The sequence below is a fragment of the Petromyzon marinus genome, chromosome 69 (assembly GCF_048934315.1).
Source record: "Petromyzon marinus isolate PM22_M1 ecotype Great Lakes invasive population chromosome 69, UKy_Petmar_22M1.pri1.0, whole genome shotgun sequence".
Classification (NCBI taxonomy): Eukaryota; Metazoa; Chordata; class Hyperoartia; order Petromyzontiformes; family Petromyzontidae; genus Petromyzon; species Petromyzon marinus.
Window position 1 is genome coordinate 4,621,524 of NC_133735.1, and position 17,517 is coordinate 4,639,040.

At 53.9% G+C, this 17,517-nt stretch overlaps 1 protein-coding gene across 1 annotated transcript in view; it reads right to left on the bottom strand.

The window, feature by feature from the left end:
- The window catches only part of LOC116957064 (phosphoenolpyruvate carboxykinase, cytosolic [GTP]-like), a 42,164-nt gene extending 24,847 nt beyond the window's left edge, over positions 1–17,317 (bottom strand). The window contains exons 1-2 of the mRNA XM_032978983.2: positions 17,066–17,317; positions 4,720–4,906 (exon numbers count right to left, since the gene is read on the bottom strand). Of these exons, the coding sequence (XP_032834874.1) occupies positions 4,720–4,906; positions 17,066–17,100 (222 nt within the window). The 5' untranslated portion in view covers positions 17,101–17,317. The remainder of the gene's footprint in view (positions 1–4,719; positions 4,907–17,065) is intronic.
- Between the last annotated feature and the right edge of the window lie 200 nt (positions 17,318–17,517).

Sequence of the window (17,517 nt, forward strand, 5' to 3'; positions counted from 1 at the left end):
CTCTCATCATCATCACCGGGGCTATGAGATGTTGACTACCTCGCCCGGTGTACAGGAGGTCTATGTGGAGTCTGTGTCTCTCTCTCATCATCACGGTGGCTATGAGATGTTGACTACCTCGCCCGGTGTACAGGAGGTCTATGTGGATTCTGTGTCTCTCTCTCATCATCACGGTGGCTAGGAGATGTTGACTACCTCGCCTGGTCTACAGGAGGTCTATGTGGAGTCTGTGTCTCTCATCATCATCATCACGGTGGCTATGAGATGTTGACTACCTCGCCCGGTGTGCAGGAGGTCTATGTGGAGTCTGCGTCTCTCTCTCATCATCATCATCATCATCACGGTGGCTATGAGATGTTGACTATCTCGCCTGATGTACAGGAGGTCTATGTGGAGTCTGTATCTCTCTGTCATCATCATCACGGTGGCTATGAGATGTTGACTACCTCGCCCGGTGTACAGGAGTTCTATGTGGAGTCTGCATCTCTTTCTCTCTCATCATCATCACGGGGGCTATGAGATGTTGACTACCTCGCCCGGTGTACAGGAGGTCTATGTCTATGTGGAGTCTGTGTCTCTCTCTCATCATCATCATCACGGTCGTTATGAGATGTTGACTACCTCGCCCGGTGTACAGGAGGTCTATGTGGAGTCTGCGTCTCTCTCTCATCATCATCATCACGGTGGCTATGAGATGTTGACTACCTCGCCTGGTGTACAGGAGGTCTATGTGGAGTCTCTCTCTCTCATCATCATCACGGTGGCTATGAGATGTTGACTACCTCGCCTGGTCTACAGGAGGTCTACGTGGAGTCTGCGTCTCTCTCTCATCATCATCATCACGGTCGTTATGAGATGTTGACTACCTCGCCCGGTGTACAGGAGGTCTATGTGGAGTCTGCGTCTCTCTCTCATCATCACGGTGGCTATGAGATGTTGACTACCTCGCCCGGTGTACAGGAGGTCTATGTGGAGTCTGCGTCTGTCTCTCATCATCATCATGGTGGCTATGAGATGTTGACTACCTCGCCCGGTGTACAGGAGGTCTATGTGGAGTCTGCGTCTCTCTCTCATCATCATCACGGTGGCTATGAGATGTTGACTACCTCGCCTGGTCTACAGGAGGTCTATGTGGAGTCTGCGTCTCTCTCTCTCATCATCATCATCACGGTCGCTATGAGATGTTGACTACCTCGCCCGGTGTACAGGAGGTCTATGTGGAGTCTGTGTCTCTCTCTCATCATCATCACGGTGGCTATGAGATGTTGACTACCTCGCCTGGTCTACAGGTCTATGTGGAGTCTGCGTCTCTCTCTCTCATCATCATCACGGTGGCTATGAGATGTTGACTACCTCGCCTGGTCTACAGGAGGTCTATGTGGAGTCTGCGTCTCTCTCTCATCATCATCACGGTCGCTATGAGATGTTGACTACCTCGCCCGGTGTACAGGAGGTCTATGTGGAGTCTGTGTCTCTCTCTCATCATCATCACGGTGGCTATGAGATGTTGACTACCTTGCCTGGTCTACATGAGGTCTATGTGGAGTCTGCGTCTCTCTCTCTCTCATCATCATCACGGTGGCTATGAGATGTTGACTACCTCGCCCGGTGTACAGAAGGTCTATGTGGAGTCTTCGTCTCTCTCATCATCATCATCACGGTGGCTATGAGATGTTGACTACCTCGCCTGGTATACAGGAGGTCTATGTGGAGTCTGCGTCTCTCTCTCATCATCATCATCACGGTCGCTATGAGATGTTGACTACCTCGCCCGGTGTACAGGAGGTCTATGTGGAGTCTGTGTCTCTCTCTCATCATCATCACGGTGGCTATGAGATGTTGAATACCTCGCCTGGTATACATGAGGTCTATGTGGAGTCTGCGTCTCTCTCTCTCTCATCATCATCACGGTGGCTATGAGATGTTGACTACCTCGCCTGGTGTACAGGCCGGACGTCGTGGGTTCCATCCCATCCCCTTGACGATGCCTGCTGCTGTATATTTGCAATCTGTGTCTTTCTCCCATCATCATCACGGTGGCTAGGAGATGTTAACTACCTCACCCGGTATATAGGAGGTTAAATCTTGACTTAAAGCCTTCGTGACTGCAGGAATTAACGTAGATAGGTTAAAAAAAATAACAAACAAAAAACTACGACGTTTCAATCGCAACGCAAGCGGTCGTCATCAGGAAACAAAATAAGATTATGACCACCGCTTGTGTTGCGGTCCAAAACGTCGTACCATATGGTTATTTTCTTTGAAACTATCTACCCGGCTTTACCGAAAGCCTACGTGTTAAACTTTACCCAAAGCCTACGACGTGTTAAACTTTACCCAACGCCTACGTGTTAAACTTTACCCAAAGCCTACGTGTTAAACTTTACCCAAAGCCTACGTGTTAACTTTACCCAAAGCCTACGTGTTAAACTTTACCCAAAGCCTACGTGTTAACTTTACCCAAAGCCTACGTGTTAAACTTTACCCAACCCCTACGTGTTAAACTTTACCCAACCCCTACGTGTTAAAATTTACCCAAAGCCTACGTGTTAAACTTTACCCAAAGCCTACGTGTTACACTTTACCCAAAGCCTACGTGTTACACTTTACCCAAAGCCTACGTGTTAAACTTTACCCAAAGCCTACGTGTTAAACTTTACCCAAAGCCTACGTGTTAAACTTTACCCAAAGCCCACGTGTTAAACTTTACCCAAAGCCCACGTGTTAAACGTTACCCAAAGCCTACGTGTTAAACTTTACCCAAAGCCTACGTGTTAAACTTTACCCAAAGCCTACGTGTTAAACTTTACCCAAAGCCTACGTGTTAAACTTTACCCAAAGCCCACGTGTTAAACTTTACCAAAGCCTACGTGTTAAACTTTACCCAAAGCCTACGTGTTACACTTTACCCAAAGCCTACGTGTTACACTTTATCCAAAGCCTACGTATTACACGTTACCCAAAGCCTACGTGTTAAACTTTACCCAAAGCCTACGTGTTAAACTTTACCCAAAGCCTACGTGTTAAACTTTACCCAAAGCCTACGTGTTAAACTTTACCCAAAGCCTACGTGTTAAACTTTACCCAAAGCCTACGTGTTAAACGTTACCCAAAGCCTACGTGTTAAACGTTACCCAAAGCCTACGTGTTAAACTTTACCCAAAGCCTACGTGTTAAACTTTACCCAAAGCCTACGTGTTAAACTTTACCCAAAGCCTACGTGTTAAACTTTACCCAAAGCCTACGTGTTAAACTTTACCCAAAGTCTACGTGTTAAACTTTACCCAAAGTCTACGTGTTAAACTTTACCCAAAGCCTACGTGTTAAACTTTACCCAAAGCCTACGTGTTAAACTTTACCCAAAGCCCACGTGTTAAACTTTACCCAAAGCCCACGTGTTAAACTTTACCCAACGCCTACGTGTTACACTTTACCCAAAGCCTACGTGTTAAACTTTACCCAAAGCCTACGTGTTAAACTTTACCCAAAGCCTACGTGTTAAACTTTACCCAAAGCCTACGTGTTAAACTTTACCCAAAGCCTACGTGTTAAACTTTACCCAAAGCCCACGTGTTAAACTTTACCCAACGCCCACGTGTTACACTTTACCCAAAGCCTACGTGTTAAACTTTACCCAAAGCCTACGTGTTACACTTTACCCAAAGCCTACGTGTTAAACTTTACCCAAAGCCTACGTGTTAAACTTTACCCAAAGCCTACGTGTTAAACTTTACCCAACGCCTACGTGTTACACTTTACCCAAAGCCTACGTGTTAAACTTTACCCAAAGCCTACGTGTTACACTTTACCCAAAGCCTACGTGTTACACTTTACCCAAAGCCTACGTGTTACACTTTACCCAAAGCCTACGTGTTAAACTTTACCCAAAGCCTACGTGTTAAACATTACACAAAGCCTACGTGTTAAACGTTACCCAAAGCCTACGTGTTAAACGTTACCCAAAGACCCAAAGACCAAATCGGAGGTTCAATCTTGATTTGAGGCCTTCGTGACTGCAGGAATCCATACTCTTTGGTTCTTTCGGTAAAGTCACCACGTAGTAGGTAGAAAATAAAATAAATCACGACGTTTCGGGCGCAACACCAGCGTCCATCATCAGGTGGGAAAATAAAGATGAACAAATATGAGGTTGTGGAGGCTGCGTCTCTCTCCCTCTCTTGATCTCTTTTCTGGGCCCTCCTGGATTTTCTCCTAATCTCAGCTCGTTACCTGTATAAAGCACACCTGGGAGCCAGGAATCTTTCTGATTGAGAGGGGATCAAATACTCATTTCCCCTCATTAAAATGCAAATCAATTTATGACATTTTTGACATGCATTTTTCTGGATTTTGATGTTGTTATTCCGTCTCTCACTGTTCAAATAAACCTACCATTAAAATTATAGACTGATCATTTCTTTGTCGGTGGGCAAACGTACAAAATCAGCGGGGGTTCAAATACTTTCTTCCCTCACTGTAGAAGCGACGTCTCTACGCGACGATGACGACGATGATGACGACGACGACATCAGCCACTTCCTTGAGCCGCTATCGTCTGTGCGATGTCCACGCTGCGCCGAGCCACTGTGTGGCAGCCCACGAGCCGTGTGGTGGTGCCTGACTAACCCACCCGGTAGCGGTAAAACAAGAGCTTAGTTTAGAGGATGGAGTCCGGCACAACCGCCGCCACCACCGCCACCACCGCCACCACCGCCACACCTTGTCCGGTTGGCAGAGCCGGGCGGTGCTATCGATGTAGTCGGACAGCTCGGCGTTGGCGAGGCGGGCATCCAACGGGCGGCTGTGCAGCCTGCGCGCCGGCACAGCCGTCGCAGCCACGCCAGCACTGCCGCCGGCGTTGGCGGTGCCGGCGTGGGGAAGGGCCGACAGCAAGCGCCATGGGCGCCTGTGGGTGACGAGAGGACGGGGTGGGGGGGGGCGGGGGGTTAGGGGTCAGCGGAGAGCCATAGACTCGTCACACGGCAGAGAGCCACAGACTCATCACACAGCAGAGAGCCATAGACTCATCACACAGCAGAGACCCATAGACTCATCACACAGCAGAGAGCCATAGACTCATCACACAGCAGAGACCCATAGACTCATCACACAGCAGAGACCCATAGACTCGTCACACAGCAGAGAGCCATAGACTCGTCACACAGCAGAGAGCCATAGACTCATCACACAGCAGAGACCCATAGACTCGTCACACGGCAGAGAGCCATAGACTCATCACACGGCAGTGACCCATAGACTCATCACACAGCAGAGACCCATAGACTCATCACACAGCAGAGAGCCATAGACTCACATAGAGACCCATCACACCAGAGAGGCAAACTGGACTCGATGTCCCCACCTCTAAACCCAGCGACCCTGCGGATCTCCTTTCTCTGGATATTTCATTCCAAATCAACACCAGACTCCACACATGGCAGCAGCAACAACAACAACAACCACCACCACCACCAGCAGCCACCACCACCCGCCATTTGCAACTAAACAGCGGTGACGTCACCACAGTGCTTGTGCCAGGCAGTGTGCACTTTAAGGCTACGTGAAGTGTGACATGGGACAGACCCAGCAGGTGCCATGGGTTGACTGCTGTGCCAGGCTAGGTGCAGGAGGTGGTGGTCACGGGATAGACCCAGCAGGCGCCGTGGGTTGACCGACTTAGATCAGTGGCAGATGCACCACCTGTGCCCCCTCTACTGTGCCAGGCTAGGTGCACCACCTGCGGCCCCTACTGTGCCAACTCGCTGCGTTTTATCCGCCCGGCGCGCCGCTCGTTGTTGTGAGCGTCTCTCCTCCGCTGTTGTTGCTGGAGGAACTGCCTCCCAACTGCCCAGTAGCCTCAACGTGCACCTAGCCTGGCACCAACCCACAGTAGCGTCCTTCACGAAACCTCCTCCTCCTCCCCCCCCACAGAGGCCGATCTTGACATCGCTGGTACCGGTCATCGGCAAGTCCACTCGGCAACATCAACACCAGGGTGAGATGGGTGAGATGGGTGAGAGGGCTGGTAAGCAGCACGCACGCCCGGCCGCCTTTGTCTCTCCCCAGCAGCGATGTCGACTTCTACGCACCGCACCGGGTAACTCATTTGAGGCCGAGTCGACCTAGGGGGAGGCCCCAGGACCGGTTCAGTTATAATCGTCACCGAGCGGTGAGAATCGAACTCGGGTCGCCGGGTTCGAGGCGCTAACCGCTGCGCCACCGCTCCCGGTTGACACGCACAGAGTAAACATTTGCCCTGAGGCTGAAGGGGGGAGGGAGAGATTTGTGCTCTGTGTGAATGGGTGTCAGCACAATTACCGTGGAATGAGAGATAACCCCGCAGGCCCTAACACACACAGCCCCAACCCACACAACCCCAACCCACAGCCCCAACCCCAACCCACAGCCCCCACCCCCAACCCACAGCCCCCAACCCACAGCCCCCACCCCCACCCACAGCCCCAACCCACAGCCCCCACCCCCACCCCCAACCCCAACCAACACAGCCCCAACCCCAACCCACAGCCCCAACCCACAGCCCCCACCCCCACACCAACCCACAGCCCCAACCCCAACCCACAGCCCCAACCCCAACCCACAGCCCCAACCCCAACCCACAGCCCCAACCCCAACCCACAGCCCCAGCCCCAACCCCAACCAACCCCAACCAACACAGCCCCAACCTCAACCCACAGCCCCAACCCACAGCCCCCACCCCCACCCCAACCCACAGCCCCAACCCCAACCCACAGCCCCAACCCCAACCCACAGCCCCAACCCCAACCAACCCCAACCAACCCCAACCAACACAGCCCCAACCTCAACCCACAGCCCCAACCCACAGCCCCCACCCCAACCCACAGCCCCAACCCAAACCCACAGCCCCAACCCCAACCCACAGCCCCAACCCCAACCCACAGCCCCAAATCCAACCCACAGCCCCAACCCCAACCCACAGCCCCAACCCCAACCAACACAGCCACAACCTCAACCCACAGCCCAAACCCACAGCCCCCACCCCAACCCACAGCCCCCACCCCCTGAGCCCCCCCCCCTCCACCGCTGTGTCCACAGCTTCAAGTGGTGCCCCTCCCCCTCCTCCTCCCCCCCGGCTCCTCATCGCTGAGCCGCCAACAACATCCGGGATAAAAGCCCTCCCCCCCACCACCACCCCCCCACCACCACCACAACCCCCACAACCCCCCACAACCCCCCACCACCACCCCACCACCACCCCCCCCCCACCACCACCATCACCCCCCACCACCACCCCCCACCACCACCAGAGTCACGTGGTGGGCACCGCCCACTCGCTCTCTCTCATCGCCTGCCCCATGAACCTTGCCCCCATTGCCTGGACTCACTTAGTGGAGTCGGGGGGGGGGGGGTTAAGTGGTGGTGGTGGAGGTTGTGATGGTGGTGGTTGTGGTGGTGGTTGTGGTGGTGATGGTGGTGGAGGTTGTGATGGTGGTGGTGATGTGGTGGTGGTGGAGGTTGTGGTGGAGGTTGTGATGGTGGTTGTGATGGTGGTGGTGGAGGTTGTGATGGTGGTGATGGTGGTGGAGGATGTGGTGGTGATGTGGTGGATAATGTGGTGGTTGTGGTGGTTGCGAATGTGGTGGTGGAGGATGTGATGGTGATGTGGTGGATGATGTGGTGGTGGTTGTGGTGAATGTGATGGTGGTGGATGTGGTGGTGGTTGTGGTGATGGTGAATGTGGAGACTGATGGTGGTGATGTGGTGGAGCATGTGATGGTGGTGAAGCATCTGATGGTGGTGGATGTGATGGTGATCATCATCATGGCCATCATCTCGATCATCATCACCACCACCACCTCGATCATCACCATCATCACCGCCACCACCACGATCATCAGCACCACCCCCTCCATCATCATCATCATCACCACCACCGCCACCACCACGATCCCCAGCACCATCACCACCACTGCCACCACCTCCATCATCTTTTGGAGAGGGCCCCAAATAAAGACGACTCAACCCCTCCACACTCCAGCGGGGTCGATCCCATACACACTCCAGCGGGGTCGATCCCATACACACTCCAGCGGGGTCGATCCCATACACACTCCAGCGGGGTCGATCCCATACACACTCCAGCGGGGTCGATCCCATACACACTCCAGCGGGGTCGATCCCATACACACTCCAGCGGGGTCGATCCCATACACACTCCAGCGGGGTCGATCCCATACACACTCCGGCAGGGTCGATCCCATACACACTCCGGCAGGGTCGATCCCATACACACTCCGGCAGGGTCGATCCCATACACACTCCAGCGGGGTCGATCCCATACACACTCCAGCGGGGTCGATCCCATACACACTCCGGCGGGGTCGATCCCATACACACTCCAGCGGGGTCGATCCCATACACACTCCAGCGGGGTCGATCCCATACACACTCCAGCAGGGTCGATCCCCTCCACACTCCAGCGGGGTCGATCCCATACACACTCCAGCGGGGTCGATCCCATACACACTCCAGCGGGGTCGATCCCATACACACTCCAGCGGGGTCGATCCCATACACACTCCAGCAGGGTCGATCCCATACACACTCCAGCGGGGTCGATCCCATACACACTCCAGAGGGGTCGATCCCATACACACTCCAGAGGGGTCGATCCCATACACACTCCAGCGGGGTCGATCCCTTCCACACTCCAGCGGGGTCGATCCCCTCGCACCTCGGCCACGTGGAGTTCCCCCCCCCCTCCTCCTCCTCCTCCTCACCCCCCTCGACCGCTAAGGTTCGGCCAATCGGTGGCCCCGCTCGGTGACGCCCCCCCCCCCCATGGAAACTATGGGAGCCACGCGGTCCCTACGGGGGTTGAGGCGGAGAGCGGAGGCGGAGAGCGGCCGTCTCTCATCATCATCCTCCTCCTCCTCCTGCTCCTCCTGCTGCTGAGTCTCTCGCTCTCTCCGGTTTGTGGTAGGAGGTGGAAGAGGAGGTGGAAGAGGAGGTGGAAGAGGAGGTGGAGCAGGTGGTAGATCAGGTGGAAGAGGAGGTGGAGCAGGAGGTGGATCAGGCGGAGGTGGATCAGGCGGAGGTGGTGATGGAGGTGGTGATGGAGGTGGTGATGGAGGTGGTGGTGGAGGTGGTGGTGGAGGTGGGAGCAGGAGGAGGACATGGAGGTGGAGGACGAGGTGGAGGCTCATGCGGGGCAGTTGATGGGGCAGTTGATGGGGCAGTTGATGGGGCAGTTGATGGGGCAACCCCTCCCCTCTCCCTGCGTCTCAGTGACCCCTCCACGGTGACCCCTCCCCACGGTGACCCCTCCCCACCGTGACCTCCCCCCACCGTGACCTCCCCCCACCGTGACCTCCCCCCACCGTGACCTCCCCCCACCGTGACCTCCCCCCCACGTGACCCCCCCCCCCCCCACGTGACCCAGAGCGTTTTAAAATTCCTATGCGCGCCCCCCGTGACGCACGCGGCCTCAACTCACCTCCACGCGTGCAAAGACAAAGGTCCCCCGTGTAGCCTCTAGCAGGGCGGTAGGGGCAAGTGCTGTTAGCAGCAGCAGTGTCCTATAGACACAAAGACAAAGGTCCCCCGTGTAGCCTCTAGCAGGGCTGTAGGGGCAAGTGCTGTTAGTAGCAACAGCAGTGCCTATAGACACACAGACAAAGGTCCCCCGTGTAACCTCTAGCAGGGCTGTATGGGCAAGTGCTGTTAGTAGCAGCAGTGTCCTATAGACACACAGACAAAGGTCCCCCGTATAGCCTCTAGCAGAGTGTAGGGGCAAGTGCTGTGAGTAGCGAGTAACAGCAGCGCCAATGAAGGCCGCTACGGTACACGAGGGGGTGCGGGGTGGCCAGCACCACGCACGCCCGGCCGTCTTTGTCTCCCCCGTGGCAATGTTTGTTTTACCGAGGGTAAGGCGGTGTTGGTGGTGCTGTTGGTGGTGGGGTTTTTGGCACAGTAGGGGGTGCAGATGGTGGTGCATCTCACCGCCCATCTCAGTCAGCCAACCCGTGGCACCTGCCGGGTCTGTTCCGTGACCTCCTGCCAGCACGTGACTGCCTCAAAGTGCACCTGGCCTGGCACGGGCGCCGTGGTGACGTCACCGTGGTTTAGTGGCGAATGGCGTTGGCGCTGGTGGCAGTGATTGTTGTTGGTGGCAGTGATTGTTGTTGGTGGCAGTGATTGTTGTTGGTGGCCGTGAGCGGGAGTCGAACTCAGGCCATAAGCCGTGGGTGCTCGCTGCGAGCGCAGCGCCTCAAAAACACGCGGGCAGCGAGCCAATCAGAGCGGAGCAGCCACCACCACACCCCTCCCCCCCACCACTCCCCCCACACCCAATAGATGGGGTACTGCCCCAGGCAGTGGAGGACACGTGGAGATTGTGAGGTTAAAGGTCAAGATGTCACCACCATCACTACCCTCCTTCCCACTCCTCCACCACCCTCCCCCCCAGCCTGCCCCCCACTCCCCCCCACCCTGCACCCCCCCACCCACCACTCCCCCCACCACTCCCCCCCCCCAATAGATGGGTTACTGCCCCGGGCAGTGGGGGACACGTGGAGATTGTGAGGTCATAGGTCAAGATGCCACCACCACCACCACCCTCCTCGACCCACCCTACCGAGACGAGCCGATGGCACGTACACAATAACTCAGACAAAGGTCCCCCAGATAGCCTCAAGCAGGGCTGTAGGGGCAAGTGTTGTTCGTAGTGAGTAGCAGCAGCAGTGCCTATAGACACAGATCCCCCGTGCAGCCTGTAACAGGTTGTAGGGACAAGTGCTGTTATGTTGAACATCTTTCGCACCGTACATAGCCAACCATGCTAATTGGAAGTGCAGAGGAAGGATAGAGTCTATGGGTCTCTGCTGTGTGATGAGTCTATGGCTCTCTGCTGTGTGATGAGTCTATGGGTCTCTGCTGTGTGATGAGTCTACGGGTCTCTGCTGTGTGATGAGTCTACGGGTCTCTGCTGTGTGATGAGTCTATGGGTCTCTGCTGTGTGATGAGTCTATGGGTCTCTGCTGTGTGATGAGTCTATGGGTCTCTGCTGTGTGATGAGTCTATGGGTCTCTGCTGTGTGATGAGTCTATGGGTCTCTGTGATGAGTCTATGGGTCTCTGCTGTGTGATGAGTCTATGTGTCTCTCTGCTGTGTGATGAGTCTATGGGTCTCTGCTGTGTGATGAGTCTATGGGTCTCTGCTGTGTGATGAGTCTATGGGTCTCTGCTGTGTGATGAGTCTATGGCTCTCTGCTGTGTGATGAGTCTATGGGTCTCTGCTGTGTGATGAGTCTATGGCTCTCTGCTGTGTGATGAGTCTATGGGTCTCTGCTGCGTGATGAGTCTGTGGGTCTCTGCTGTGTGATGAGTCTATGGCTCTCTGCTGTGTGATGAGTCTATGGCTCTCTGCTGTGTGATGAGTCTATGGGTCTCTGCTGTGTGGTGAGTCTATGGGTCTCTGCTGTGTGATGAGTCTATGGCTCTCTGCTGTGTGATGAGTCTATGGGTCTCTGCTGTGTGATGAGTCTATGGGTCTCTGCTGTGTGATGAGTCTATGGGTCTCTGCTGTGTGATGAGTCTATGGGTCTCTGCTGTGTGATGAGTCTATGGGTCTGTGTTGTGCGAGTCTATGTATGTACTGAAAGTTGAATTTCTTTTGCACCGTACATAGCCAACCGTGCTAATCGGAGGTGCCTTTGTTCAGACACAAAGCACTAATCGCTGCACCACCGCTCCCCACTACAGCAGTGGGCAACAGGCAAACAAACACGCAAAGTCACACGCAGTCACACACACGCACGCAGTCACACGCACACTCACTCAGTCACACACTCACTCACTCAGTCACACACTCACTCAGTCACACACTCACTCACTCAGTCACACACTCACTCACTCACACACTCACTCAGTCACACAGCCACACACACACACAGCCACACACACAGCCACACACAGCCACACACAGCCACACAGCCACAGCCACACACACACACAGCCACACACACACACAGCCACACACACACACAGCCACACACACACACAGCCACACACACAGCCACACACACACACAGCCACACACACACACACAGCCACACACACACACAGACACACACACACAGACACACACACACACTGCCACACACACACAGACACACGCAGCCCACCGGGCACAATTTGCAAGCGACTAGCGCGTTGCATCAGCCAGGCACGGAGAGAGAGGGGGGGGGTGGGGAGATACCGTGACTGACGCTGATCCTACTACTACTACTGCTGCCGCTGATCCTACTACTACTGCTGCCTCTACCCCTCTCCTGCTGATCCTACTACTGCTGCTGCCGCTGATCCTACTACTACTGCTGCCGCTGATCCTACTACTACTGCCGCTGATCCTACTACTGCTGATCCTACTACTACTGCTGCTGCTGATCCTACTACTGCTGCTGATCCAACTACTACTGATCCTACTACTACTGCTGCCTCTACCCCTCTCCTGCTGATACTACTACCGCTGCTGCTGATCCTACTACTGCTGCAACTCCTAGAAGCAGCAGCAGTAGTAGGGGCAGCTGCTGCTGCTCCTACTACTGCTGCTGCTCCTACTACTGCTGCTGCTCCTACTACTGCTGCTGCTCCTACTACTGCTGCTGCTCCTACTACTGCTGCTGCTCCTACTACTGCTGCTGCTCCTACTACTACTGCTGCAAGCAGCAAGCAGTAGGGGCAGCAGGCAGTCATTGGAATCTCGGGGTGAACTCTGGCGGCGAGGGGAGTGATTGATCGGGGGGGAGAGGCAAAGGGCGATAGCTGGAGATGTGTTCTGATTTCCCATCGTCTGCCCTGGCCATGGCCTATCCACTGCTGGATGGAGGTCTCTGCTAAGCCATGGCTATGACTGATCACCATGAGCCATGGTCTATGCACTGCTCTGTGTCTGGGTGTGTGTGTGTCACAGATGCAGTGACACACACACACCCAGACACAGAGTGACACAACAACAACAACAACCATTCGCCACTAAGTGGCGGTGACATCACCACGACGCTTGTGCCAGGCCATGTGCACCTTGAGGCCACGTGAAGTGTCGAACCCCCAAAGGCAGGTCATCGGGCAGAACCAGGTGCCACGGGTAGACTGACTGAGACGACCGAGATGACTGGCTGATGCACCACCTGTGCCCCCTACTGTGCCGACTTGCTGTGCTTTAGCCACCCGGCGCTCCGCTCGTTGTTGTGAGCATCGCTCCTCCGCCCTTCGTTGTTGTTGGAGGGCGACTGCCTCCAACTGCCCAGTAGCGTCCTTCACGAGCCTCCTCCACAGAGGCCGATCTTGACACCGCTGGTACCGGTCATCGGCAAGTCCACTCAGCTCCACGTCCTCCTGTACCACATCACTCCATCTTGTCTCTAGCCCGTGCCTCGCCCGTTTAGCCCCCTCAATCCGGCCGAACAAAAGCCGTTTAGGCATGCGGTGACTGGGCATGTGGGCTACATGACCCAGCCAACACAGCCTTGCCTGCCGGAGGAACTCACCGATGGGACTTTGTCCAGATCTTTCAAGGATGTGTGAGCTCCTCACACAATCCAGCCTGGTTAAACCCAGGATGGATCGTAGGCAGGCCAGCCTAAATGTTTAAAACCGGGGAAGATTTTCCATTAGGGGTGTCCACGTTTCGCAAGCGTAGAGAAGGGAGGGAATGACCGTGGCCGAGAAGACCCACAGCTTCGTGCGGAGTGATAGACCAGGTAGCTTCCACTCAACTGATTCGGAATGAGACCTCTGCTGTTAAACTGGAGCCGGTCATGAGCACACTGCCCAGGTATGGGAAACTCCACTCTCTCCACAACTGCCCCATCACCGATTGGGAGTTGTGGGGGTGGAGCGTCTGATGGTACAAAATACCCAGGCAGGTGCTTAGTTTTGGTGGGGCTGATGGTAAGGCCCCACACCTCTTAGTGGCACGCTCCAGACTCAGCAGCAGCGTCTCCAACTCCTCCTCTGAATGAGCAGCTATTATCAAATCATCGGCATACATAATGTGTCATCATTAGACCTCCTTTGCCAGTACCAAAATATAATAGGGGTTTTCCCATTTTTTCTGGCAACAAAACTGAAACCTTTTTACAAGGATTCATGTCTGCATTAACCACAATACCTGCAGTCAAAATGCAAACAGAAAACATACGGCTTTCTTTTGAGGCTCAAAAGAAAGCAGTCCCTTGGTGTGGACCAATCAGTTTCAAGGACAATGCATATATTATCATAGCATGTTTTCTGTTTGCATTTGACTGCAGGTATTGTGGTTAATGCAGACATGAATCCTTGTAAAAAGGTTTCAGTTTTGTTGCCAGAAAAAAGGGGAAAAACCCTATTATTATACATAACGTGGTTGAGCAATAGGGAGCCATCCCTTGACCGCACCCGGGCATCGATCAGCCTCCAATTGTATCTGTACCAGATGGAAATTCCTCCGGTACAGCTACTGAACGCTTCACGAACTACGTGGTCGAAATAGATGTTAAATAATGTTGGAGCCAGAGGACATCCCTGTCGCACCCCAAGGTGAAAAGGGAATTTCTCCGACTCCCGGCCAGAGTGACACACACACACACACAGATACAGTGTGACACACACACACAATTTGGGTTCAGTGTTTGCCAATCTTGTTATCGTGGTTGTTGTTGTTGTTGTCGGCCAGTGTGAGATATAACAACTTCATGTCCACACTGCACTGATGGTGGTGGTGATGATGATGATGACAGCTACGCGACAGAATCCATGACCCCAGAAAGAGACAGAGAGAGAGAGACACAGAGAGACACAGAAAGAGAGAGAGACACAGACACAGAGAGACACAGAAAGAGAGAGAGACACAGACACAGAGAGACACAGAAAGAGAGAGAGACACAGACACAGAGAGACACAGAAAGAGAGAGAGACACAGACACACACAGAAGAGAGAGACACAGAAGAGAGAGACACAGACACAGAGAGACACAGAAGAGAGAGACACAGACACAGAGACACACAGAAGAGAGAGACACAGACACAGAGACACACAGAAGAGACACAGACACAGAGAGACACAGACACACATACACAGAAGAGAGAGACACAGACAGAGAGACACAGACAGACACAGAGAGAGAGAGACAGCGTCAGGGGGAAGAGTTCAAGGGAGGCGATCTGGGGTCACATTCCGCAACGTGGCGCCACAATAGGCGCAGTGACGCGCAGTGACGCGCAGAGAGTGACACGCGCAGAGAGTGACACGCGCAGAGAGTGACACGCGCAGAGAGTGACACGCGGTGACACTAAGACAAAGGTCCCCCCGTGTAGCCTCTAGCAGGGCTGTAGGGGAGATATGCAGACTCCACATACACAGCAGCAGGGATCGAACCCAGGACCTCCTGTGTACCAGGCGAGGTAGTTCACATCTCCTAGGCACCGTGATGATGATGAGAGAGACGCAGACTCCACATAGACCTCCTGTAGACCAGGCGAGGTAGTCAACATCTCATAGCCACCGTGATGATGAGAGACGCAGACTCCACATAGACCTCCTGTAGACCAGGCGAGGTAGTCAACATCTCCTAGCCACCGTGATGATGATGATGAGAGAGACGCAGACTCCACATAGACCTTCTGTAGACGAGGCGTGGTAGTCAACATCTCCTAGCCACCGTGATGATGATGAGAGACGCAGACTCCACATAGACCTCCTGTAGACCAGGCGAGGTAGTCAACATCTCATAGCCACCGTAATGATGATGAGAGAGACGCAGACTCCACATAGACCTCCTGTAGACCAGGCGAGGTAGTCAACATCTCATAGCCACCGTGATGATGATGAGAGAGAGACACAGACTCCACATAGACCTCCTGTATACCAGGCGAGGTAGTCAACATCTCATAGCCACCGTGATGATGATGAGAGACACAGACTCCACATAGACCTCCTGTACACCGGGCGAGGTAGTCAACATCTCCGAGCCACTATGATGATGATGAGAGACACAGACTCCACGTAGACCTCCTGTAGACCAGTCGAGGTAGTCAACATCTCATAGCCACTGTGATGACGATGAGAGAGACGCAGACTCCACATAGACCTCCTGTATACCAGGCGAGGTAGTCAACATCTCATAGCCATCGTGATGATGATGATGAGAGACAGACTCCACATAGACCTCCTGTAGACCAGGCGAGGTAGTCAACATCTCATAACCACTGTGATGATGAGAGACACAGACTCCACATAGACCTCCTGTATACCAGGCGAGGTAGTCAACATCTCATAGCCACCGTGATGATGATGATGATGAGAGACACAGACTCCACATAGACCTCCTGTAGACCAGACAAGGTAGTCAACATCTCCTAGCCACCGTGATGATGAGACACATATTCCACATAGACCTCCTGTATACCAGGCGAGGTAGTCAACATCTCCTAGCCACTGTGATGATGATGAGAGAGAGAGACGCAGACTCCACATAGACCTCCTGCATACCAGGCGAGGTAGTCAACGTCTCATAGCCACCGTGATGATGAGAGAGAGATGCAGACTCCACTTATACCTCCTGTAGATCAGGCGAGGTAGTTAACATCTCCTAGCCACTGTGATGAGAGAGAGAGACGCAGACTCCACATAGACCTCCTGTAGACCAGGCGAGGTAGTTAACATCTCATAGCCACCGTGATGATGATGATGAGAGAGACACAGACTCCACATAGACCTCCTGCAGACCAGGCGAGGTAGTCAACATCTCCTAGCCACCGTGATGATGATGAGAGACACAGACTTTACATAGACCTCCTGTAGACCAGACGAGGTAGTCAACATCTCATAGCCACCGTGATGATGATGATGAGAGAGACACAGACTCCACATAGACCTCCTGCAGACCAGGCGAGGTAGTCAACATCTCCTAGCCACCGTGATGATGATGAGAGACACAGACTCCACATAGACCTCCTGCAGACCAGGCGAGGTAGTCAACATCTCCCAGTACCGACCGTGGGGAGAGACAAAGGCGGCCGGGACCGAGGAGCTTTGACATCCTCACCTCAAGCTGCCCAGGCGTGGATAGGCGCTTGCCATTTGAGTCGAGATCTGAGGTAAACTTTTGCACGACTAACTAATTTTTTTTTTAAACAATCCCACCGCTTACGATCGCATTACTTTGTCGTAACAATGCACACGCGCGCGCGCGTGTTGTTGTTGTCGTTTGTTTTCTTTAAGAAAATTGCACAATTTAAAGTTCTAAACTTCGTTCCTTTACAACTGCGGCGAGTGAGTGAGTTTCGAGCGCGCCGCTCCTTTTATACCGCGGGGGACTGGGGAGGGGGGAGGAGACTCGTCGCCTGAGCACGAACCTCGAAATCCGCGTAACGCTCCGCCGCAGGAAAAAAAAATAATCCCTCACCTCACCCGCCTCCTCCTATGAACGCTGAGGTTAAAATCGATCGCTCGGATGTATCGTCATTTGGCGTAAAATGTTTAATCGATTTGTGAGTT